The 25,335-nt window shown below is 39.0% G+C and overlaps 1 protein-coding gene across 5 annotated transcripts in view; it reads right to left on the bottom strand.

Moving 5' to 3' along the window:
* The window catches only part of LOC137638637 (monocarboxylate transporter 14-like), a 121,260-nt gene that overhangs the window by 24,800 nt on the left and 71,125 nt on the right, over window positions 1-25,335 (bottom strand). For 4 of the 5 annotated variants that reach the window (XM_068370896.1, XM_068370894.1, XM_068370893.1 and 1 more), the window contains exons 3-11: window positions 21,876-22,071; window positions 21,594-21,737; window positions 21,238-21,423; window positions 17,061-17,163; window positions 16,711-16,819; window positions 7,796-7,925; window positions 4,885-5,097; window positions 4,374-4,486; window positions 3,789-4,017 (exon numbers count right to left, since the gene is read on the bottom strand). In XM_068370896.1, coding sequence (XP_068226997.1) covers window positions 3,789-4,017; window positions 4,374-4,486; window positions 4,885-5,097; window positions 7,796-7,925; window positions 16,711-16,819; window positions 17,061-17,163; window positions 21,238-21,423; window positions 21,594-21,737; window positions 21,876-22,071 — 1,423 coding nt within the window. Of the gene's footprint in view, window positions 1-3,788; window positions 4,018-4,373; window positions 4,487-4,884; window positions 5,098-7,795; window positions 7,926-16,710; window positions 16,820-17,060; window positions 17,164-21,237; window positions 21,424-21,593; window positions 21,738-21,875; window positions 22,072-23,787; window positions 23,890-25,335 lie in introns of those variants that run through there. The other variant, XM_068370897.1, reaches the window with a different exon arrangement.

Here is a 25,335-nt window from a genome sequence, read left to right as displayed (position 1 = left end):
TCATGATACTGCTGCACAGTCTGTGAACTGTCAATCATGGGCAAGCGAGGAAGTACAGTGACAACCCGAATCTGTCTAGACTGTCTGGGTCGCACAGACAACTCCTAAACGGGTTGCTGAGGTTGCCGCACTGCGTCACAACAAGTCACTTCTGTTGGTTGTTGAACGTCTTCCCCGTGACACATTGACTCCGTAAACAAAAAATCCTCTAACAAGGACTAAGCTTGGACTGCATGTCATGCAACACAGCTCAAGGTCTATGGGAGCAGGTGTGGTAACAGACGGGATTAGCGACTGAAGTGGAACCATAACCTTCCCTGTAAGCATGTTATGCTTAAATAAAAGTCCATAAGAGGTTATGCAGCTAAAGGCTCCCTCCAAATGACAGAGTCCTCAAGGGAATATCAGAAGGAGGGAGAAAAGAACTTTCTCATCTACAGGGACCTTATCCTAGAAAAGCTAAGTTCTCTGAGTGAGGGTTCACTGGTGCAAAAGCAGCAGACTAGAAGGCAACGTTATGAAACTGCTTGACAGTCTAGTGAGTTGGCAACAACCCAAGATGTGTGACTGAGAAGCATGCGGTAAGGTATGCAGAGCATGATGTATGCAGAGTATGCTGTATGCAGAGCATGCTGTATGTAGAGCATGTTGTATGCAGAGCATGCTGAATGCAGAGCATGCTGTATGCAGAGCATGTTGTATGCAGAGCATGCTGAATGCAGAGCATGCTGTATGCTGAGCATGTAGTAAGCAGAGCCTGCTGTAAGCAGAGCCTGCTGTAAGCAGAGCCTGCTGTAAGGAAAGCAGAGCGTGTGCATGGCGTTTAACATTTCTCAGAAATTCCATGACCAGTGCTAGAGTGCTTTATGCATGCTTGCATGGGGATTAATAATCAACATAATGTTTACCTTACATTCATAACTCATGATTCATATTTTTGCCATGGTTTGAAAATGGAGGTAAGGTATGCTGAACAGCAGAGTCATAACGAGCTGGAACAACAATAGTTGTGGTTTCCTCTTCAAGACTCTGTTGAGGGAACACCTGAGGCTCAGTCTGCAAAGGCTGAATAAAAGACAAGCAGAAGGAAGGCGCATGGGTGGAGGAGGCTGACTCCTAGCATGAGTGGTTGAACCCAAGGGTTGCGCTTGCTGAGCGGTTGGCGGAAGCGGAGTAGCAAGTTCCAGTTCCTGTGGTGTGAGCGGAGCGCGATGAGGAAGAGGCTGCGCAGAACAAGGTAAATGTCTCGCAAGCTGAGGCTCCTGAGGCGCAAGGCTAAGGTGTTGTGGTGCTTGCCTTGTGGAGGGTTGAGCTCGCTGCAGCGAGAGCTGAGGAGACCGACTCATGGACGGGAGAGGTTGTTGTACCTCAACCGAGTGTTGCATCACTGGTGGAACAGCAAGTGGAGGCGGAGGAAGAGAGGTAAAATCCTCCTGATCCCATTGTAAAGGTTGCCTTAAGGAAGGCGGAGGCTGAACACCACTGGGAACAGCAAACTCAGCACGTGGCTCAACATCGTACGCCTGGCAGGTGGTACTGCGATCAGGCGTAGCGAGCGTAGTCGGAGGGAGTGTAGGCGGAGGCGGAGGAGCAACACTCTCAGCCCTACACTCACGCATCAAGTCCGAAAGCTGTGCTTGCATGGACTGTAGTAGAGTCCACAACATCGTACGCCTGGCAGGTGGTACTGCGATCAGGCGGAGCAAGTGTAGGCGGAGGGAGTGTAGGCGGAGGCGGAGGAGCAACACTCTCAGCCCGACACTCACGCAACAAGTCCGAAAGCTGTGCTTGCATGGACTGTAGTAGAGTCCACAACATCGTACGCCTGGCAGGTGGTACTGCGATCAGGCGGAGCGAGTGTAGGCGGAGGGAGTGTAGGCGGAGGCGGAGGAGCAACACTCTCAGCCCTACACTCACGCATCAAGTCCGAAAGCTGTGCTTGCATGGACTGTAGTAGAGTCCACAACATCGTACGCCTGGCAGGTGGTACTGCGATCAGGCGGAGCGAGCATAGGCGGAGGGAGTGTAGGCGGAGGCGGATGCGCAACACTCTCAGCCCGACACTCACGCATCAAGTCCGAAAGCAGTGCTTGCATGGACTGTAGTAGAGTCCACTTGGGGTCGGCAGAAACTACAGTAGGCTGAGGTAAAGCCTTAACAGTCGAGCTCTGTTGTGGCAGAACCTAACTCCTCTTAGGCGGAGTGCATTCAACTGATGACTGAGGAGAGTCAGAGCTAACCCAATGACTGTGAACTCTAACTTCGTACGTCTGGCATAGGTCTGGACTTTACGTTTAAAAGGTCTTGAGACCTGAGACCAGCGTTTTCTCCTAAATTTCTTCTGCAGACGAGCAAAAATAAGGGCTCAATCGTCTGCGGGTGGGAGTGACGGTCTCGGAAAGACACGCCCACAACCACCGAGGATACTTCTGTGCGCCGATCAAGGCCTGCTGAACCCTTCTGCCCTTCGACATTGCTTCTCCCCTGGGCTTGGGAGCTTGCAAGAGGTCCCGGACTGGGAGGACGACTGGCGCGCACAAAAGTACCCTCACGCACAACACTGACATACTTTGCGCTAATCACTTATCACTTTGATTTCTGTTTGCACTTATTTCACTGAACTCGAAACTTTAAGTGGTTTGTACCTGAAACACGCAATACTATCCTTTCTCAAAAGTTAGTAATTGCGAAAACAGAATTACAATGTAACAGAAAAATCTAATGAAAGATAATTCAGTGGCTGGAAAGAGACTAAACACTAGATCACTCTAGAAACGTTTAGTTTCTTCCCCTAAAGAGACTAGGGAGAAGAGCAAAAACGATAACGACGTTACTCGTACGCCTGGCAGGCTTGAATGAAACGTTTATCCTCTTTCTCCCTCCGTCTCTATCTCTCTCTCTCTCTCTCTCTCTCTTGACTTAGAACCTGAGAGAAGAGCCCAATCATATATATCGTTAAAACATATTATTGTTAAAGGAAAAAACTGAAAAGTTCCTTTATTAGGATCAAAACCATTAAGTAAAGAAAGAATGAACAAAACGCTAGACACGGTTACTCTTACTGCAACGTGAAACCGTGAACATTCTTTCTCTATCGTAACGATAGAGTGCAAGTTGAACGTTCTGAACGTCAACAACTGCAGAGACAAAACAAAACGTTAGTTCAACTTTGAAAACAGTACGAGACTATCAAAGAAATTCTTTCAAACTCTGTGGCGGAAATAGCATAATATGTTAACAGGTAAAACCGAAATGACGGGCTCAATGTTAATTAACTTCGGTACCAAGAAAAGACCGCCTACTATTAGGAAGGTCGAATATAAACAAATATAAAATAAATTAAGAAAGAGAGTCTATACTCTCTTAGACACCAACACTTCTGTCTAAGGGAAGGGTCGGCCATTGAAAGGTGAACGAGAGTTCATACTCTCTACGTCACCATAATTAATCAAATTAATTCCAAAAGCTAACTAAGCTAATATAGAAGTTTCCAGTAAAGCGACAGCCGAAATCAAAGAGAAATACTTCACCAAAGTCGTGAAAATACTCCAAGAACATAAGCGTATCCCAGAACGTCTTGCCGGAAGCACGACAGAGGAATAATTGAGGAGGTGTCAACAAGAAGTACTTGAGTACCTGGCCACAGGTGGCGCTGGTAAATACACCCCCTTCTAGTATTGTGATAGCTGGTGTATCCCTCCATAGAATTCTGTCGGGCAACGGAGTTGACAGCTACATGATTATCGGGTAAGTTTAATATTGAAAAACTAAGTTATTCATATACCAACCTGGCAAGAACATGAAAGGTACAAATAAGGCCATCAGGGACAAGAATCCAGCAATGCTTAAGATCACAAATGTAGGTGAAGTGAGAAGCGAGAAGTCAAATATTCGGTTGATGACATTTTTAACAGCAGTAGGACAGCATCTACATGTGCCCCCAGAGTTCTCCTCTTCGGCTATTTCCTCCATAGGAGGAAGTTGAGTAACAGACATATGATATTTTTCAACTGTTTCCTGAAAATGAAATTGACATTTAAACTTCACCCAATCCTAAACACAAAATTACCTTATAAATTATTGTTATTGCTTTAATGTAAAATCATGTTCATGATAATTTCAATGTACAAAGTAAGCTGGCTAGAGCTCTTCATATGAATGCATGTTATTAATGCAAGACTAATTTTTGTTCAAACAAACTAAAAATTTTAACATGAAATTTAAAAGGTCTAACTGTTATATACCACAGTTTGAATAGTTATATACATTACAATATACTGAAGATTAGCTTTGCTATATACTATGCATTATTGTTTAGAAATAGGGAATTACCATACATATTTTATGCTAATACTGTAGTTTATTTATCTTACCGAACTCTGATATTGTGGGAGCCTCATCAAAGAACCAGAATAGAAAATGTCATCTCGATAGAAAGGTCTTGACATTTCTGTGCGAATCGCTGAGCGAGAAGGACGGCGTTGTTCTGAAAAGTACATTTAAAATCCATTTTTACTTCAGGATTAGACACAATCCTCATTCATTTTCTTTAACAAAGGGAATATGGTAGAATAATACAGCACCAGCAGATCCTAACAAAGGGAATTTGGTAGAATAATTTCCAACGATAACATCCTTTACTTGAAAAATTCTCACGAAAAATTCTCTTAGCTTATATCAATTATCATTTAAAAGAAAAAAAAATTACATTATTTTCATCTATGTCAATGTTTCAAGAAGAGAAGGGGTTGAATACAACCTCCAGGAGCAGATCCTAAGGTCCAAATTGATAATGTCATCATTAATTCATACAAAGGAAAAGTCTTCCTTAAAAAAAAATTTACTTTGAAAAGAGTAATACTGTATATGTAGCTTAATACTTACCATTTGAGGAGTTTTGTGGGGCCAGAGCTGGAGCGCTTTTATTTCTTGGATAGTTATATCTTACAGTCAAAGCTTCACTTCCACCCGGTTGATCTGTTGTTGTTTCTTGCATATCTTTCATTTCCGTTTCGTTTTTATTGTTGTCTAGCATCTTAGCACTTGATCCATCCATCTCACCACTGACAGTTGTCAAAGATTTTTCTTCTTCTGGTTCTGTCAGATATATTTCATTGTAATCTAGTTGGTAATAGATGATGAAACTAAGCAATTTAGAATGAATAATGGGCAATTTTTACTCTAAGTAATGCAGTACAGTTATCCTTGGGCTACAAGTAACTAGTAATGCAGTACAGTTATACCTTGGGCTACAAGTAACTCAGAATACAGAAAGTCCTCAACTTACAAACTTAATAGGTGCTGTTTTTAGATCGAATTTTGTAAAATTTTGGGCTAGGGTGGGTTTCACCTAACTAGCATGCCTATGATTTTCAGCTGCAAAAGCCAACAAATGGTCCCATTTCATATTGCAAATTTCAACTTGCTTACTGTATTAAATTATATAATATTTTTTAATTACAATACAGTATTTCATTATGAACTTTTGATATAATATCTGAGATTTATGATTTCAGTTGGATTTGTACTTGTATCTCCGAATATTTACAAGTTGAGGACCTTCACGACTAAATCGGTATATGAGCATTGTATCAGTCGCGAGTGAATATTTCTTTCCATATGCGCATTTTTTGTGGACAAGTACTAACGAGACTAGCAGGAAATTACTCAAGCAGTGCCCATACGCCACACATGCTGTGTTCAAAGAAAGAGCAAAAACAGTCGTCTCTAGAGAGATTCCATCAAAATGAATGTAAGTGTGTAAAACAAAGATGAACAAGTGTCCATCAAGCATAAAATTAAGCGATTCAGTTAGTGATAGTAAACACCGTTCAGGAGAGAACTCCCAATATTTTACCCAAATTTATCATGGAGGGAGATTCCCTTTATTTCTTATGGGAAAATTGTTTTGGTTTATGATTATTTTGGGTTACAGGCTTTCTCCTGAAACAGATTAAAATGGAATACCGAGTACCACCAAATTGTCTAATCAAAATTTATGTCATACCCAAAAGTAGTCAAGGAAACTAATATATGAAATAAAATATCTTCTATGTTAAGTGAAAACATCATCTAAATGTTCTTTGTAGGCCTACGGTATGAAATAGTTTGCTGCTAAAGCTACGTAGATACTGTACTGAATTAAGATTTCTGAAAAGTGAAATTAGTTCTTCCATCAATACACTACGTTATCCATGATTTCTGATAAAATTTCTTTGATGCAATTGCTAGTGCACTACACCTTTGATTAATGTGACGACTACCCAATGGTTGTGCAATAAAATTCTTTATAACAAAGTTATGTTCTGGTCACATCAGAAGAGCTGAAGCTTTTGGGTTACCATCTCTTCAAATTTTTCATTTTTATTTCTTTTCCTTTTGTGAGTTTCATGGTTTCTATATGAGAGTCCACAGATATTTGAAAAAATATTAATGCAATATTTCCACGCAGTTTTTCACCTTATCAGCTAAAGCTTTTCACTTTTCAAATGGATGAGTTGAGAAGCATAACAATCATATATATATAAAAGGTACTGTACTTCATGAAATACATACCACCATTCACAAATAAATAATAAGAAGCCAGCGTATGCTAAGATAAATGCCTTGCACTCTCATTTACTTCTCCAGACTACTATGCAATGTAACCTTGTGAATTCAACAGCGTAAGAAGTGCTTCAAGTAGTAATGCCAAGATAATTGACAAAAGCATATCACCTGTGGAAATATCAGTGCTTACCTCTTTTTGGGACCACTGGATTAATGAAAGCACAGAAAAACTAAAATGTAACAATGCATTTCATAAGCAATATAAATAGTTCAGTTAATAAACAACTTCATCAATTACAAAGCTAAAATATTTGTTTAAATATGAATTGGCACATTCAGCTTGTGTAGTTTCAATATTATGCACTGTGAAGCTAATCATGGGCATAAATGGGATATATAGTAATGAATCATAAATTCCAACAATAATTCAATTAAAAAAAGTCATCATTGCCATGAGTGAAAAAAGTCCTATAATGTATATTCTGAAAGAAAAGCCTCTCACATTAATCTTTCCAGTTGCATTAGAAGCTTAAGGGACGCTCAAAGTCTTTTAGTACAAAGAATTGCACAGTGCAAACTTCAAACCCCATCACGTTTTGGAAGTATTATTATCACTACCTAAGCTAGTTACAGTATTTACATTGACTGTATATATAATGAGACTAGCTACCAATATCTAATTTGTGTTATAGATAGCCAAAAAAGGTATATTCAATGGATGAATGACAGTAGCAAAAGTAACACAAGTTTCATTTTTCTATAAGTAAATAAAAACATCTACACAAAAGTTTGACAAAGCTGATATAATTTCATATCTTTTATGCATCTTTTGGTTTTTATATGAAATTCTTAATCCACACTAATGAATAACTTACAACATACACTAGGGAAAGTGTTTTCAAACTCAAAATCTATTATGTAAGCTATTAACACAAATAAAACTAATATACAATGAACACTTCTATCATCTGCATATCACTTCTGCTGATGATAACATTATCTATGAACAGAACTCTCCAGCATATCCTAAAATGTATTTTTTAGAGACAAAAAATTTAAAATACTATTAAATATCAACATTTTCCTAAACTATTCTATTTTTTACAGATCTTTAAGTGAAATGGAACATTAGAAGCCACTGTAGAATACATTCCTAAAAGAAACATACCTTTATGTAATTCTACGCCAATCATTTTGATCAAAATACAGTAGGTTGAACATGAGAATAAAAAGCCAAGAAACTTACCTATAAGAGAAGTTTCAGTTTCTTCATGAATAGTGTCAGGTCCACTAACCACAATGCCAGGAAAACTATATCTCTTGTGTGAACCGCCACCATGGCGTTCTATTAAGGTTCGAGCAAGAACGCCATTTCCCTGAAAAAGATTTTATCTCTTATTGAACATTATCTATCTATGCTCTACTATTAACGATGACAAAGAACAAAAAAAAGGTTGAAAATGTTATGCCAATAACCTTTCTAATTAATCTCTAGCTAACAATATAGCACTTATACTGGATGAAAAAAAAAAGGTTGAAAATGTTATGTTAATAACCTTTCTAGTTAATCTCTAGATAACTATGTAGCACTTATAATTAAGTCAGATTTTATATTGTCTAGAGACATTTATACAGCCTTTGATAAAACATGTAATAAGCTACAAATACCAGTTACCATTCCACAAATATTTTTCAGCTTTGCAAATGAGATGTTACTAAGAATCAGGATCCTCTTGTAATGTTTGGAAGTTTACAGAATACCTATTATTAAGGCCATAGAAGTGCTTTCTTCAACTGTGTTCATCCTCTATGCAAAATGAGCTCCAAAATAACCATTAAGTAGCACATACAGTATATCACATTTAATTACAATTCATCATCATCTCCTCCTACTGACACTAAGGGCCTCGGTTAGATTTCGCCAGTTGTCTCAATCTTGAGATTTTTACAATTACACATGACAAAGTACACCAAAAAAAGGAATAATGAACCTAGATTAACCAATAGATGAATCCCATGGTTTTGGGAGTTTTTTTTGGGGGGGGGGAATGGGTATTTTCCTTTCCTTAAAATTAAAAGATAAATCAGAAACCTTCACCAGATTCAGAATTACCACTCTATTGAGATGGTTACACAATGCATCCTAAAGAATCCAGAAAGGATGGGATGAGATCTAAGAACCAGAATCAGATGCCTTTGACATGGCCCTGAAATATCTTATATACAGAACATGTTTCTCTCTTAAAATATACCAGAGTCTGCATGAAGGTCATTCGTGATTATAACCTAAAAAAGGGATTTTGACGAAGGAAAAATCTATTTCGGGGCGAGGAACCTGTGTCGCCCAGTGAAATGCTCCTTAAAGCACCATTTCAAAGGTATAAATACTGCTAAATATACCAGGGAAAAAAGTTGCAAGGAATGCTAGAAATATATCCAGTTCGCTCACCCCTAAAGGGTGTCAGTATTAAAACTGGGGCGAATGATACCACTACCAGAGGTCCCTTTCCAATTAGACTTCTCCCTCCTCAAAATCCCCTGTTACTACGAGGTGTCATTCACTACAACTACTGCCCTTTTTATTAGTTCCTTATACTAATTGTAGTCTTATTTTTGTGTTATGGACATCATAATTTGAAAAAAAAAAAAAAATAAAAAATTGCCATGACACCATAACTCTACTACAATATGGTCTACAACCAAGATATGGTGTGACAAAAATTTCATAAACTGATTGAAAAGTTGAGTACAAGCCAAATATTTTAACTTCATCCTAAAAAGGGATTTTGACGAAGAATGGCTACAGAAGGACAAGGAGCAGGAACATATAGGGAAGGGAAATATGTTATTTTGATAATAAAATAAATTTTTGAATATACTTACCCGGTGATTATAATAGCTGCAACTCTGTTGCTCGACAGAAAAACTCTATGGAAAAATTCGCCAGCGATCGCTACACAGGTAGGGGGTGTACTCAACAGCGCCATCTGTCGTTCAGATACCCAGTACTCATTGTAAACAAAGAACTCAATTTTCTCCTCGGTCCACTGTGTCTCTATTGGGGAGGAAGGGAGGGTCCTTTAATTTATAATCACCGGGTAAGTATATTCAAAAATTTATTTTATTATCAAAATAACATTTTTCAATATCTAACTTAGCCGGTGATTATAATAGCTGATTCACACCCAGGGGGGTGGGTAGAGACCAGCAAAATATGTTTACATCATATGAGCTAAGAATTTTTATTTCATTTTAGAAGTTATCAAAATAACTAAACAAAATAAATAGGTACCTGGTAAGGAAGTCGACTTGAACAATTACTCTGCCTTTTTAAGTACGTCTTCCTTACGGAGCCTCGCGATCCTCTTAGGATGCTGAGCGACCCCTAGGAGCTGAAGTATCAAGGGTTGCAACCCATACAACAGGACCTCATCAAAACCTCTAATCTAGGCGCTTCTCAAGAAATGACTTTGACCACCCGCCAAATCAACTAGGATGCGAAAGGCTTCTTAGCCTTCCGGACAACCCAAAAACAACAATAAAAACATTTCAAGAGAAAGATTAAAAAGGTTATGGAATTAGGGAATTGTAGTGGTTGAGCCCTCACCCACTACTGCACTCGCTGCTACGAATGGTCCCAGAGTGTAGCAGTTCTCGTAAAGAGACTGGACATCCTTAAGATAAAAAGACGCGAACACTGACTTGCTTTTCCAATAGGTTGCGTCGATTATACTTCGCAGAGATCTATTTTGTTTAAAGGCCACGGAAGTTGCGACAGCTCTAACTTCGTGTGTCCTTACCTTCAGCAAAGCTTGGTCTTCCTCATTCAGATGGGAATGAGCTTCTCGTATTAACAGTCTGATAAGATAGGATAAAGCATTCTTTGACATAGGCAAAGATGGTTTCTTAACTGAACACCATAAAGCTTCAGACGGGCCTCGTAAAGGTTTAGTTCGTTTTAAATAGAACTTAAGAGCTCTTACAGGGCATAAGACTCTTTCTAGTTCATTTCCAACCATACGATAAGCTTGGAATATCGAACGATTTTGTCCAAGGTCGAGAAGGCAACTCGTTTTTGGCTAGAAAACCAAGTTGTAGAGAACATGTAGCCGTTTCAGATGAGAATCCGATGTTCTTGCTGAAGGCATGAATCTCACTGACTCTTTTAGCTGTGGCTAAGCATACCAGGAAAAGAGTCTTTAAGGTGAGATCTTTCAGGGAGGCTAATTGTAGCGGCTCGAACCTGTCTGACATAAGGAATCTTAGTACCACGTCTAAATTCCAACCAGGTGTAACCAAACGACGCTCCTTCGTGGTCTCAAAAGACTTAAGGAGGTCCTGTAGATCTTTATTGTTGGAAAGATCTAAGCCTCTGTGACGGAAGACTGATGCCAACATGCTTCTGTAACCCTTGATAGTGGGAGCTGAAAGAGATCGTTCTTTCCTCAGATATAAGAGGAAGTCAGCTATTTGAGTTACAGAGGTACTGGTCGAGGATACGGATACTGACTTGCACCAGTTTCGGAAGATTTCCCACTTCGATTGGTAGACTCTAAGGGTGGATATTCTCCTTGCTCTAGCAATCGCTCTGGCTGCCTCCTTCGAGAAGCCTCTAGCTCTCGAGAGTCTTTCGATAGTCTGAAGGCAGTCAGACGAAGAGCGTGGAGGCCTTGGTGTACCTTCTTTACGTGTGGCTGACGTAGAAGGTCCACCCTTAGGGGAAGTGTTCTGGGAACGTCTACTAGCCATCGAAGTACCTCGGTGAACCATTCTCTCGCGGGCCAGAGGGGAGCAACTAGCGTCAACCTTGTCCCTTCGTGAGAGGCGAACTTCTGCAGTACCTTGTTGACAATCTTGAACGGAGGGAATGCATATAGATCTAGATGTGACCAATCTAGGAGAAAGGCATCTATATGAACTGCTGCTGGGTCCGGGATTGGTGAGAAAAATATTGGGAGCCTCTTGGTCATCGAGGTTGCGAAGAGATCTATGGTTGGCTGGCCCCAGGTGGCCCAAAGTCTCTTGCATACATCCTTGTGGAGGGTCCATTCTGTTGGAATTATTTGTCCCTTCCGACTGAGACAATCTGCCATGACATTCAAGTTGCCTTGGATGAACCTCGTTACTAGTGATATGTTTAGACCTTTTGACCAGGTGAGGAGGTCCCTTGCGATCTCGTACAACGTCAGAGAGTAGGTCCCTCCTTGCTTGGAGATGTACGCCAAAGCCGTGGTGTTGTCCGAGTTCACCTCCACCACTTTGCCTTGAAGGAGAGACCTGAAGCTTTTCCAGGCCAGACGTACTGCCAGTAGCTCCTTGCAGTTGAAATGCATTGTCCTTTGACTCGAGTTCCATATTCCCGAGCATTCCCGACCGTCTAATGTCGCACCCCAGCCTACGTCCGATGCGTCCGAGAAGAGAACGTGGTTGGGAGTCTGAACAGCCAGGGGAAGACCCTCTCTTAGGTTGATATTGTCCTTTCACCAAGTCAGACAAGACTTTATCTTTTCTAGTGACACAAATTGATCCACGGATGACAGCGTCCCTACCAGACTCATCCACAGCCTGACTGAGCAGCGTTCCTTCTTCAGCATCTTCTGGATGGATAGCAGGGCTGAGGGCTGATCGTCTTGTTGTTCAGCAACGTCCTCATCAGAGGGTTCCTCATCCGAAACTGATGAGGAAACGGCAACGGAGTGGGCAACGTCTGGCTCGCTGAATCCGGTCGCACTGGTGGATGCGTGACAGAGCCGGACGCAATATCATGGAACTGCTGCACAGTCTGTGAACTGTCAACAACCATGGGTGCGCGAGGAAGCACAGCGTCAACCCGAGACTGTCTAGACCGTCTGGGTTGTGCAGTCAACACCCTACCGGGTTGCTGAGGTTGACGCACTGCGTCAAAACAAGTCACCTCTGCTGGTTGTTGAACGTCCTGAACGTCAACAACCACCTCCGAGCGTCGCTTAACGTCAACGTGCGGCTGGCAACCCACACTGGGTCGCATCGGTGGAGGAACCACCTCAACTGGCAGACGCGAGTAGGTTACCTCAGCGTCAACAGGGCGCACAACCGACCGGTTGGAAGGTTGTTGGCCAGAAGGTTCTTCTCCGCATTTAAGTCCTCTATCAAGGACGCAAGTTTGGACTGCATGTCTTGCAGCAAAGCCCATTTAGGGTCTACGGGAGCAGGTGTGGCAACAGACGGGGTTAGCGACTGAGGCGGAACCGTTTACCATCCCTGAAAGCCTTGTTATGCGTGACATAATAGTACAGCAAAACTTCAAAGGCTCGACAACAGCTGTGAAGTTGACCTGTAAACAACTTGGAGCGTCTCCTGGCTAGGCGCCAGGGAGAGTCTACCAGAATTGAGAAGTCTATCTGGGCAGAGGCATGAACTCCCAAGCCGAGAACTTCTCTCGTGTCATATCAGACTCTCGCTCTATAAACCAGTTTAAAAGAAGGGAAAGCAAAGGCTGTATCCCCCAAACTCCTCCTGGTGAAAAACCAGTCGCCTAGCCAACGTAACGCTCTCTAGGAAAGCGAGAGAGCACTAGCTTAAAAACAACGGCTTCGAAGTAGCTAGGCCTAGTGTAAGCTCTGACGTTTAGGCGAACGAGGAGCAGCAGTTACAAAAAGATCCGGACGAAGATCCTTAAAAAAAATCATCATGATTTAATTAAAGTCCATAGGAGGCTAAGCAGCTTTAGGCTCCTCTCCATCTGACAGAGTCCTCAAGGGAATATCAGTAGGAGGGAGAACAGCAACTTCCTCATCTACAGGAACCTTGTCCGATAAAAGCTGAGTCTCTCACTGGTGCATTAGTAGCGGACCAGAACGCAACCTCATGTAACTGCTTGACAGTCTGTGAACTGTCAACAACTGAACTGTCAACCACAACAGGTGCGTGAGGACGCACAGCGTCCACTCGAGACTGCTTTGACTGCCTAGACTGAGCAGTCAAAACAACTCTAGAATGCGGAGGTTGACGCACAGCGTCAAAACAAGTCAACTCCGATTGTTAGTGAACGTCTTGAACGTCAACAGGAGCATCAGCCAGTGGCCTAACGTCCAAATGCGGCTGAAAAACCACACGAGACCGCATCGAGTGTGGTTCTAAACAACCTGACTGACGTGACTAAGCTACGCCAACGTCAACAGTAAGCACAAAGGAATGTTAGGTTGGCTGAAAGCCAGGATATCGATGAGATAAACGGCTAGACTCAACGGACTAATCGGCAGAATAGTCTTCCATAAGGGAGGCAAGCATATACTGCATGTTTTGCCATATAACCCCTTAAGGATCAACGGAAATGGTTGTGGTAATAGACGAGGGTAACGTCTGAGACCGCAACACTTTGCCTACCTAAAAAGACTCTCGGAGTCTGTGTTACGCTTTTGTTAGGCGGCGAGCAGTTATCCGATGACTGCATAGGGTCAGAGCTGTCCTAATGGCTGTAACCAGGACGCTGGACCTGTCCTGAAAGGACTGACTTTCCCTTAAGGGCTTCGAAACCTTGTGACAGGTTTCTTATGCGAAAAGCCTACGGATGGCGAGGAGAAACAACGTCTCTCTCGTCTTATGGTAGGGGAGATCTTGGTAAGATACACCCGATACCATAGAGGGAAAACGTCTGTTCGTTGGTCCAGGCCTCTCGAACCCATAAGTCGTTTGACATTACTTCTCCCATGGGCTTGGGAGCATGTAAGAGGTCCCGGACTAGGTGAACGACAGGTACGAACAGACGAACCCTCGGACGCAACACTGTAACACTTTGCGCCTCGGACGCAACACTGTAACACTTTGCGCATATCACTTTATCACTTCGATTTTCTGTTTTGCACTTATTTCTACCTGAAACACGCAATTCTACCCTTCATTAAAAGGTAGTAATTGCGAAATTAGTCGTATAATGCAAGCTCATAATACCAGCAAAAAACAGAAAACATATTTTAAGATAAAAAGAAAAATCAGTGGCTGGGAAAGAGACTAAACACTAGTTCATATAACTACGTTTTCAATCTCTCACCGCACATAGCCTGGGGACGAGAATAAAAACCTAAAAACGTTTTATCCTTCCTCCCCGTACAGCGACTAGGGACGTGAGTAACACGAGAACAACGTTACCCGCTTGAACGGAACGTTTTCTCTCCTCTCTCTCCCTCCGTCTCTATCTCTCTCTCTCTTTCTCTCTTGATTTCGCACCTAAGAGAAGAGCCCAATTATATATCGTCAAAAAAAAAAACATGTTATTTGACTAAAGGAAAAAACTGAAAGGTTTTTCAAATAAAAAGTTCCTTTAAATTAGAATTTAAAACATTTAAGCTAAGAAAGAATGAACAAAACGTCAGAATCGATTTACTCTTACTGCAAAGTGAAACCGTGATACACTCTCTCTCTATCGTAACGATAGAGCGCATGTTGAACGTCCTGAACGTCAACAACTGCGTAGCATAAAAAACTAAACGTTAGTTCATCTTTGAAAACAGTACGAAGACTATCAAAGAAAATCTTTCATAAAATATTACATTTAAAAAGTTTTAAATCCTTAGCTCTTTAAAAGCTAAAGACGATATAAAGGGCTCAACGTTGATTAACTTCGGTTTCCAAGTTAGGACCGCCTACTCTCAGGAAAGGTCTATATAAACAAGGCATTAAAATTTATTTTTATATGTTTATAAAAAATGGAAAGTTAATCGAAGAGGCCTAATAAAGGCGGAGAGATATAAAATATATAGAGGAAAATCTATAACGTGATAAGATAATTACTAAAAGCCTAAACACACTTCCGTCTAAGGGAAGGGTCGGCCATTTAAAAGTGAAAGAAAGTCCATACTCTCTTTGTCACCATAATTAAATCTATCCAAAACGAGTTCAAGTTTTAAGATGAAGATAAAACACCTGCATAGCGAAAGCTCAAAACTAGAATAGTGTACTTCACCAAATAGTTGTGAAAACAAATCCAGTTAGCAACAGCGAATTAGTAGGTCTTGCCGGTAGCCCGACAGAGAGAAAATTGAGTTCTTTGTTTACAATGAGTACTGGGTATCTGAACGACAGATGGCGCTGTTGAGTACACCCCCTACCTGTGTAGCGATCGCTGGCGAATTTTTCCGTAGAGTTTTTCTGTCGAGCAACAGAGTTGCAGCTATTATAATCACCGGCTAAGTTAAATATTGAAAAATGAATTATTCATGTAAAGCTTAAGAATAAGAGAGGTTTGTGCACTCTGTCCATTCTAATAGAGATAAGGTAAAAACAAAAACTGATCCATAGAGGAGTAGAGCAGCAAGATAATCAGAATAGATAATGTGAAGTGACCTGGATCCTTCTGAGGTCCCTTACAGACTTGGCCAAAAATTTGCAAAGCCAGAACACGAATGTTCTCTGTAAATTTCTTTGAGGTCAACGAAGAAAAAAAAATGTTCCAAAGCAATAAGCCACATTTACGGATGCTGAAAATGGGCAAAATAGAGCAGGTCTAACAATTTACTAAATATGAACCCTCCCTTTCACAGAATAGTCAAAACATATTTAAGCAAGATTGGAAATATTTTAGGAAAGTGTCTAGTACAAATCATAACAAGGAGAAGATGGAAAATATCTGCAGTGAAAGAGAAAATCATTTCAGACATGAGGCCAAAAAACTAACTGAAGGCTGATAACCACACAACTATGGAGAAGAATGCTGATAGGTTTGCCAATAATATTTAGTTGTAGAGAGAGGATGGGTGTTAATTGAGCCATAGGATTGAAGGTATCAGCGCACTATAAAAACACAAAAGTTAAAAGTAAAGAACACTTGCAAAAGAAAAAAGAAACTCAGGAAGAAAAGTACATTGGGATGATCTCTTCCTAAAGGAGGTAAGTTATACTTCATAGGGCTGGCAATACAGAAAGTAAAATTGATGCATAGCTAAAATATATACCTTCTTAATTTAAGATTACAAATCTATTCATATTTTAAACTTACAGAGTAATATTAAAATCCAATGCCATTCGCCATGAAGCTGACCAACAGCCAGATTAAATGGTTACCTGATTTCACACGGCAAACTATTGTTATTCAGAAAAATAGTAAGTCATTATATAAGCTAAGTAGATTTACTATTACACTCTACAATAAAAAAAAAAAGGAAAATGGGATACACATTACTATACCTTGACATCATATCCACCCTGGTCATCAATTGTTGATTTTGAATTCATAGATGTCATAGATAGAGCAGACGCACACTGCCGTAGCTGTTCATCTCTAGCACGTTTAATCCTATAAACAATGGAAATTTGGTTGAAATGATAATGTGTAGTACAACAGCAACACCCATATTAGGCACAGATTTTAATATAATGCATTTCTAAAATACCTAAAGTTATTAGGTGAAATTAATTCATATTTTATACCAATTTTCTCATTAGTGTGAATATTTGGGACTACTGTACTGCAGTTTCAGTTTCAAAGGAAAAAAGTTGAACCTACAGAAATATTCATATAATGTGAATGAAGTTACCTCATTAATAAGGGTGTTCCTTTGGGTTCTAAGTCATCAGCGATAGAGATGGGCTCCAGCGGTCGGAATGCAAGGCCAAAGAAAGCGCAGCTCAGAGATATGCCTGCATTGAATAATAAACATCTTCATAAAGCAAGGCATGATTAAATATGTAAAAAACTGTATGTTAAGTAACCTAAGATACTATTATTAAACTTATATTTATGAGGCATTCCTTTAAAAAGGGCCAAGACATGAAGGACTGGGCAAGATAAAATGCTATACTAAAATCCGAGTACTGTACAGTAATCACTCGGCTATGGGTGTTACGTCTCACCCACTCTGCGATTGGTGAAAACCCACTAAGTAGATACATTACTCTACATTATACATTTATCCAATATTTTTACAATTTTTCTAGATTTTGATCATCTTTATAAATTTCATCGTCATCTCCTCCCACACCTATTGATGCAAAGGGTCTCGGTTAGATTTCGCCAGTCGTCTTTATCTTGAGCTTTTAATTCGATACTTCTCCCCTCATCATCTCCCACTTCCCATTTCATAGTTCTCAGCCATGTAGGTCTGGGTCTTCCAATTCTTCTAGGGCCTTGTGGAGCCTAATTAAATGTTTGGTGAACTAATGTCTCTTGGGGAGTGCGAAGAGCATGCCCAAACCATCTCCATCTACTCCTCACCACGATCTCATCATATGGCACTCTAGTAATCTCTCGTATAGTTTCATTTCTAATCCTCTCCTGCCATTTAACTCCCAATATTCTTCCGAGAACTTTGTTCTCAAATCTACTAAATCTGTTGGACATAGTTTCATTGTCTTACAATGACTCATGTCCAAACAGTTACACAGTTCTCTCTAAACTGAAATACGTATAGCCTGATTTTTATGTGTAATTTTAGGCGATTTGATTTCCAAATTTTACCTAACCTAGCCATTGACTGATTTACTTTTTTCAACCTTTCACTAAACTCCAATTCTAATGACCCTGTATTGGCGATCAAAGTTCCTAAATACTTAAAAATGATTCTACCTCATTAATCCTTGCTCTTTCCAATAATATTTCATATTCCATTGCATATTCTGTTCTCATCATCTGTCTTTCTTCTATTCATCTTGAGCCCAACCTCCTGTAATATTTCATGCATTCTGGAAAGCAAGCATTGCAAATCCTGTGGTGTTCTACTAACAAGAGCAGCTTTATCAGCATGCTCTAGGTCAGCTAATTTCCTATTACCAATCCTTCTCCGTCATCGCCAACTGTTCTACGCATTACAAAATCCATGAGGATGATAAACGACAAAGGTGACAACACATTCTCTTGGAGTACTCTGCTGTTCACTAGAAATTCATTTGATAGGACTTCAATAACATTAACTTTGCACTTGCTAAGCTCATGAAGACCTAATCAAATTTACATATTTAAGAGGAACTATATAATAACCCAGGACTCTCCACAAAATTGGCGGGTGCACACTATCAAAGGCTTTTTCAAGTCTACAAATGCCATCAAAAGTGGATTTCTATATTCTACACATTGCTGTACATGTCTCATAATGAAAATTTGGTCAGTACAACTTCTACCTTCTCTAAATCCTGCTTTTAATCTCTCAGTTTTTCATCAGTCTTTCTCTCTAGTCTCTTTAGAATAGGCATGCTATATATTTACCATTTTTACCAACACTCTTAACTCCCATTCATCAGGTTTTGCCTCTTCATGCCACATTCTACAAAATAATCTCATAAGTATTCTGGGAGTCACTTCACTTTCCGCCGGTATCATCTCAGCCGTTATTCCATTGTAACAAGGGGCTTTCCATATCCTGAATTTTTTAAATGATAGCTTCAACTTCAAACACACTGAATTCATTCATGGGTACATCAAGGTCATCAGCAGCTTGCAGGTATATCAATCAAAGTATTCCCTTCATATCCCCTACTCATGACCTCACTAAAGTGTTCCATCCAATGTTGGCTTTCTTCATTCTCAGTTGCCATAACAGATCCATCTCTCTTTTGGATGAGTATACTGTATGCTTCTCCTTTGTCCACATAGATGTGGTATTCATTAATAATTCTATAAGAGATTTTTACACCATAGTCACTCCTTAAATTCATAGCTTTGTCAGCCTCATCTGCTTTCCCATCTAAATATTCTCTCCAGTCATTCCTGGCTTTTCTTTTGACTTCATTATCAATACTGGAATACTTAGCATGGTCTACCTTGTAATTTTCATTACTTCCTTGATACTCTCAACAATCAATTTATGTGTTTGTCACCTTTTTATAGTATTCCACATATCATTTGAAATACAGTACATGGCTTTCTCCCACTGCATGTCTAAAAACTTGACTACTGATTAACTGATATATATTCTTAATATCACACCATTCTTCATTAATTGTCTGCTCTTCGTCTCTCAAAGTATCTCAGACTACAAATCAATTTCTACACATAACTGCAAATGTTTCTCTGTGGTCATCTTCCAAAAGCTTGGTTGTACAGTATCTTGTTGTTGGGCTTTTGTACATTGCCAAAAGCCTTAGAAGGTGCAGGATGTTTGGCCGGTATCGTAGGACTCGAAAGGAATAAACAATACCGTTATACGAAAAATGCAAAAAGTACCACTCAGCACATGTAAATCTGTAGAGCAATGTTGCTTAAATCTGTGTAAAAATAAACTGGATAATGTGGTGCACTGAATGCTACAGTTAGCTAAAGAGTGATCTTGCAGTTGTAAACCCAATCAGTGGCCAGGATACTGAACAGCATGCTCTGATTGGTTGTGTCTCCTTTACTGCCCCATAGAGAGCCATACACAAAATCATTTGGAAAATAAAGGCCTCTCTCCCGCCCACTTACCGAACTTTTCATTTCATAGAGCTACTCGATTTTTTGTATCACCTACGGTACACTCCACATTTTCTTTTATTGTATTTTATTTAATGTATTATACAATGCAATACTTTACTGTAATCTTTATCATTTTACCATACAGTAATCATGTCTAGCCCTGAAAATTACTTATCTTTAACATTAAAATAACTAAAATACAAAAAAAAATACATATCAGCACGAAGAAACTCGCAATATAATGAGAAGTCCATGATAAAGATTTATATATGACAGATAAAAACCTACATGGTAACATGGGCACTAAAGATGAATCGCAATGTACTGAGGGCACAATGGATGAACCCCGATATGGCGAGGGATTACTGTGAGAAGGGCTTTATTCTTCATTTTAAAATAGTTCTAATTTTTCAATACAGTATTTATTAGTTCCCCCACTTTAAATAATTTGTTTTTCAGATGAGCACTGGTTTGAAATTGTAATAAACAATACATTAATCTTGTTTGTTATGTTAACAGACAAAGTTAAGCATTAAAATATTCTTTGAAATTCATGAAAATTCTGCAAAGGTTACAAAAATTGCCAGAGTTTTTAATATACAAAACATTAAAATCAAGCAATATACACCAGGTTGAAGATTCAGAAATCTAAAGCAAGCTCCAGCATATACAAAAATATGCAATGCTTCATTACGTACTATTCAGTTTCCACAGACAATAATGTCCATATTTAAAAAGAATGAGAAAAAATGTGAGCAATTAAAAATAAATCAACAGTGAGTACCAATATACATGTATCTAAATAGTTAAATAGGCCTACCTTTGATATATTAATGTAAATGTACTAGTATATCATATTTTTTGTTGCAACATGGATTCAGAGGTATCCTTTGGTTAAATTTACTCAAATTTTTTACTTTGCTGGAATAAGCATTTTATCTTTTGGAAGCTTGTTTTAAAAGTACCTAGCCTGTAAGGCTTGTTCCTTATAAATGATTGCACATTTTGAATCATACTATAATGAAAATAATATAAAATATAAAGGCTATCCAAGTTTCATTTCTGCCTCGAGTCATGGCAGCTCAGTGGTTTCATTGGTAACATTCCACAATGCTGGTCCAAAGTTAAAGCTCACTCAGTGAGCTAAAAATTTCAAGGACACAAGATTTTATCATCCCTGTGAGCTAGAGATGAACGCATATCACACTTACCTATATTTGGTCACTAGAACACAGAGTAACAATGCAGTGTCCCACAGCTTGCCACTGCTAATTGTCAGTAACTATTAATCCTTTTGCTTTGTGCTGTACACTATATGCTGCACTTACCAGCGTACACCAGACATGCTGTTCTCCATCCAATGGTGGAGATGAGGTAGCTGTTTAAAGGAGCAAATATAAAGGTGCCTATTCCTGAGCCACACACTGCTATGCCGGTTGCAAGGGCACGTCTTTTCTCAAAGTAAAATCCAGTTGCAATAACTGCAGGTACATAAATAAACCCAAAACCAGTTCCTGTGAGGAAAAATAGTTGGAGAAAGTCTTAGTAAGTATATTAGGTAGCAGCATAAGTATTTGAAGACTTTTATCTCTATACTGTTCGGTAAATAAATTCAACAAAATGCAATTATAAATTCATTCATTAGCATAGTAAAATGCTTTTCAAAAGCATAAAATTCACTTACCTCCAATAATTCCAAAAGAGATTTGTAAGAAATAGATGCTAGTTGCGTAGTACGACAGACTAAAGGCGCAAGCAGAAATAACGGCTCCAATGATACAAACGGTTCGGAAGCCATAGGCATTCGCCAGAGCCGACACAAATGGCCCTGTAGAAGATTCAATCGTGATTACAATTTTAATGGTTTAATTACCGGTCATTGTCATTACAATGATATCAGTGGGTTAACCCAGAATCCTATGTCAAACAAGGGAAAACTATGGCTTTCAACATGCAAGGAACGTACCGACGATGAGGTAGAAACCGCCCAGCATGGAGCTCACCAATGACACTTCAGTCATGGAAGCATTGAAGGACTTTTTCAACTCTGGCAACAGCATTCCACACGAGAAGATGATGCCATCTACCACCAGGTTGCACATGAAGGAGGCTGCAACCACCACCCACCCCCAACCACCGTCCGGAGGTACAACATGAGTCGCCTGAGGGGAGGGTACAGAATCCTTTAATACTCTGCATTACCTGGTTGAGAAATAGGTTAAGGTCCCTGCCATGCATAATAGATGAATCATTAGTGAAACCTAGAATAGATCTGTTTTTGTGCAACAACTGAGCCCAATGAATGTAAATGACACCACAGTGAGCAGAGAACCTTTCAGCTTAATTACACTTGACTGACATACCTAAATAACAAAAAAAGTCCTTGGTAAATCCTTGCCCTAGTATTCAACTACTAAATGTTCAATAAGTAAACTTTAGTGAAACTGGTAAGTTTATAATGAATTACCTAATGGGTGTGCTGTAAAGCATATTTTCAGGTATCTTTGAACTGAAAAAGAGGCATTAAAGATGAAAGGTAAATATATGATACTCTAATTTCTAGCGAAACTGGAATTCGCTAAGAAATGGACGAGTGCTGGCTAGTTTGGTATTTTTCTCTACATGTTTAATAGGGGCTGGGGCATAATAACTTATGTATCAGTCTATTAAAATGTGAAGTATGTTTTTCACTTTAACTCCATTGTTTACATCTGAGAGATTGAAGGGGACTTATTGCGCATGTGTTTTTTCCCATGGTTTGGGGAGCTTCCTGTGCATTTACAATGATGTATATATCAGGTGGTTTTTTTAAACTAATTAACAGCTTACAAGTACTTCTTCATAAGTTCCTGGATGTTGTCCTACAACAGCCATTTTTTTCCCACCTTCGCCTTCAGTTTTAAGTTAACCACCATCTCGTCAAGACGTCTCCAAGAGGGAACTTAAGGGAAGCACATTGATCTATTTCGAAATTTAGAGTAATTTTGTTTATGTCGGCAATTGATTACGATGGATATGCTCTCTGTTCAGTGTAAAGCTATTGTTACCCATGTGAAATTAAAAAATAACAGCGAAATAATGCCTCAAAAGTCCGATTCCGACTTAATTATTAGGAAAGGCCAGCACATTTTCTACAGCAAAGCTTTTGTAAAGGTTGATAAGAAAAAAAGGCAACGATGTCAATCATAAGGTAAGAATTATTTGTGATTGACTTTTTCATAATCTAAGGATTAATTTGTGATTTACTTTTAGTTTGTGACCTGGGAAGGGGGGGTCCGGGAGGCTTGCCCCTGGCTAGAGGTTGTGACCTATGAAGGGGGGTCCGGGGGGCTTGCCCCCTGGCTAGAGGTTGTGACCTGGGTGGGGGGTCCGAGGAGCTTGCCCCCAGGCTAGGGGCTGTGACCTGGGAACTACTAGGTTAGGTTAGGTGGGTTTGTTAGGTTCTGTCCCTTTTACAAATCTCAAAAGTTAAATAATCACGATTTGGCCTGTTTTCACCCATTTACATGAACCATATATTTTTCGAACTCGTTATCTTGACTTTATTTTACATTTCTGACCATTATTATAGCTGCAAATCACTCGATTATAACATTTCCCCACCCAAAAAAACCCCTGTTTCCCACTGGGGTCCCTCTTATCTTTATATAAGGGGGTCCAAAAACTCATGAACAGGTGGTTTTCCCCAATAATCATGGTCAGGAAAGCATAAAACACAAGATTAGCGAGTAGGAAAAATATATGGTTCCTGTATTTGGCTAGAAATTAAAGTATCCATATATTTACCAGATAAAAGTCCCAATTGACGAGATCCTGTTATCTGCCATCTGCCTTAAAAACGAAAACCTTAAATCTTCTATTTTTAGGAGATAAAATACCTTCAATCTTACAAGTTACCACAATCAGGTTCCTTGTGAAACTAATAGCTAGATGATTATGGAAAGAAGTGTGCTGACATCCTACATCCAGTGTTGCTAGATGGGTTAGTTTAAAAATCCACAAAACTCATGATAAAAAATCCCCAAAACAAACCAAAAATCCCCATTTCCACAAAAATATTTTCTTCTGATCCTGTAGGCTTTACTCATATAGAAATTACTTACTATACTTCATATAAGTGCAAGGACACCAATTGCAACAATATAAAGGTTTACTCGTCTTTGTTTCTTCTTCATAGAAATTTGTACAGAATATCCCCATCAGACACCCAAAATCCCCAAATCTAGGGATAAATTCCCATATCTGTCAACACTGCTACATCCTTGAACTTAACCAGTATTTAAGGAAACCCAGTAATGATTTATTTCAAACTTACACCATCAAATGACAAGACTACACACAAAAACTATACTTTTGCATGCAAATAACTTATTGCCAAAAAACATAATGAAGTGTTTACATTCAACGCACCGATGATTCAACTGTTACACAAAAAGTTCAGAAACTACACTAGCTCAAAAAGACTATTCAGAGGTGTTATGTGCCGGCTAAAAATACTCTAGACCTATGAAAATTTGAAAAATTTTCCCTACATATAGGGTAATTATATATGAAGTTATTTGCTATGAAAATTCATATACAAATTATCAAATTGTACAACACACGCATATGTGCATGATTGTTTGTGTGCCTACAAACAAGTAATAAACACAAACCAAATTATATATATATATATATATATATATATATATATATATATATATATATATATATATATATATACATATATATATATATATACATATATATATATATATACATATATATATATATATATATATATATATATATATATATATATATATATATATATATATATATATATATATATATCGCTAAAGCATGCAATGTATATTGTTGTCACTGAGCTTGAGGAAGGGTGATAAAAAAGGAAATTTTGACCTATCTCTTCCATATTGACATACCTCCTGTGTCAATTGGTACACAAAAAAAATCACTAACAGTTTCAAAGTTGTATCTGAGTGTGTACTAAAAATAACGAATACAAAAAATATAAAAGCTATTACCCGGATAGTTTAAACTTTATAATTGTCTAAATACATCGTCCACAAGCAGTTCGTCAAGGTTATACATTCCTGCCCTGATCAATTCTGATTGGATTCCTTTATAATCTGTATTATACACCGTGCTGAATTGATCCACAGCAGCCAAGGAATGTAAAAAAAAAAAAAAAAAAAAAAAAAAAAAAAAAAAACTTAACGTAATGCTAATGTATTCGGACAATTATCCTTTTTAAAAGTTGCTGTGTAGTGATTTTAATGTAGTGACTTGGAAATTATAACTGGCCCAGCGGATGACACAATATATACTTTCTGAAAAAGCGCAAGGTCAAAATTTCGTTTTTCTAACCCTTCCTCAGCTCAGTGAAAATATATATTTACGCATGTGTCTGTATGTTAGTTCTA

Source organism: Palaemon carinicauda, chromosome 3 (genome assembly GCF_036898095.1).
Source record: "Palaemon carinicauda isolate YSFRI2023 chromosome 3, ASM3689809v2, whole genome shotgun sequence".
NCBI lineage: Eukaryota > Metazoa > Arthropoda > Malacostraca > Decapoda > Palaemonidae > Palaemon > Palaemon carinicauda.
This window is presented reverse-complemented; position numbering and strand designations above follow the sequence as displayed.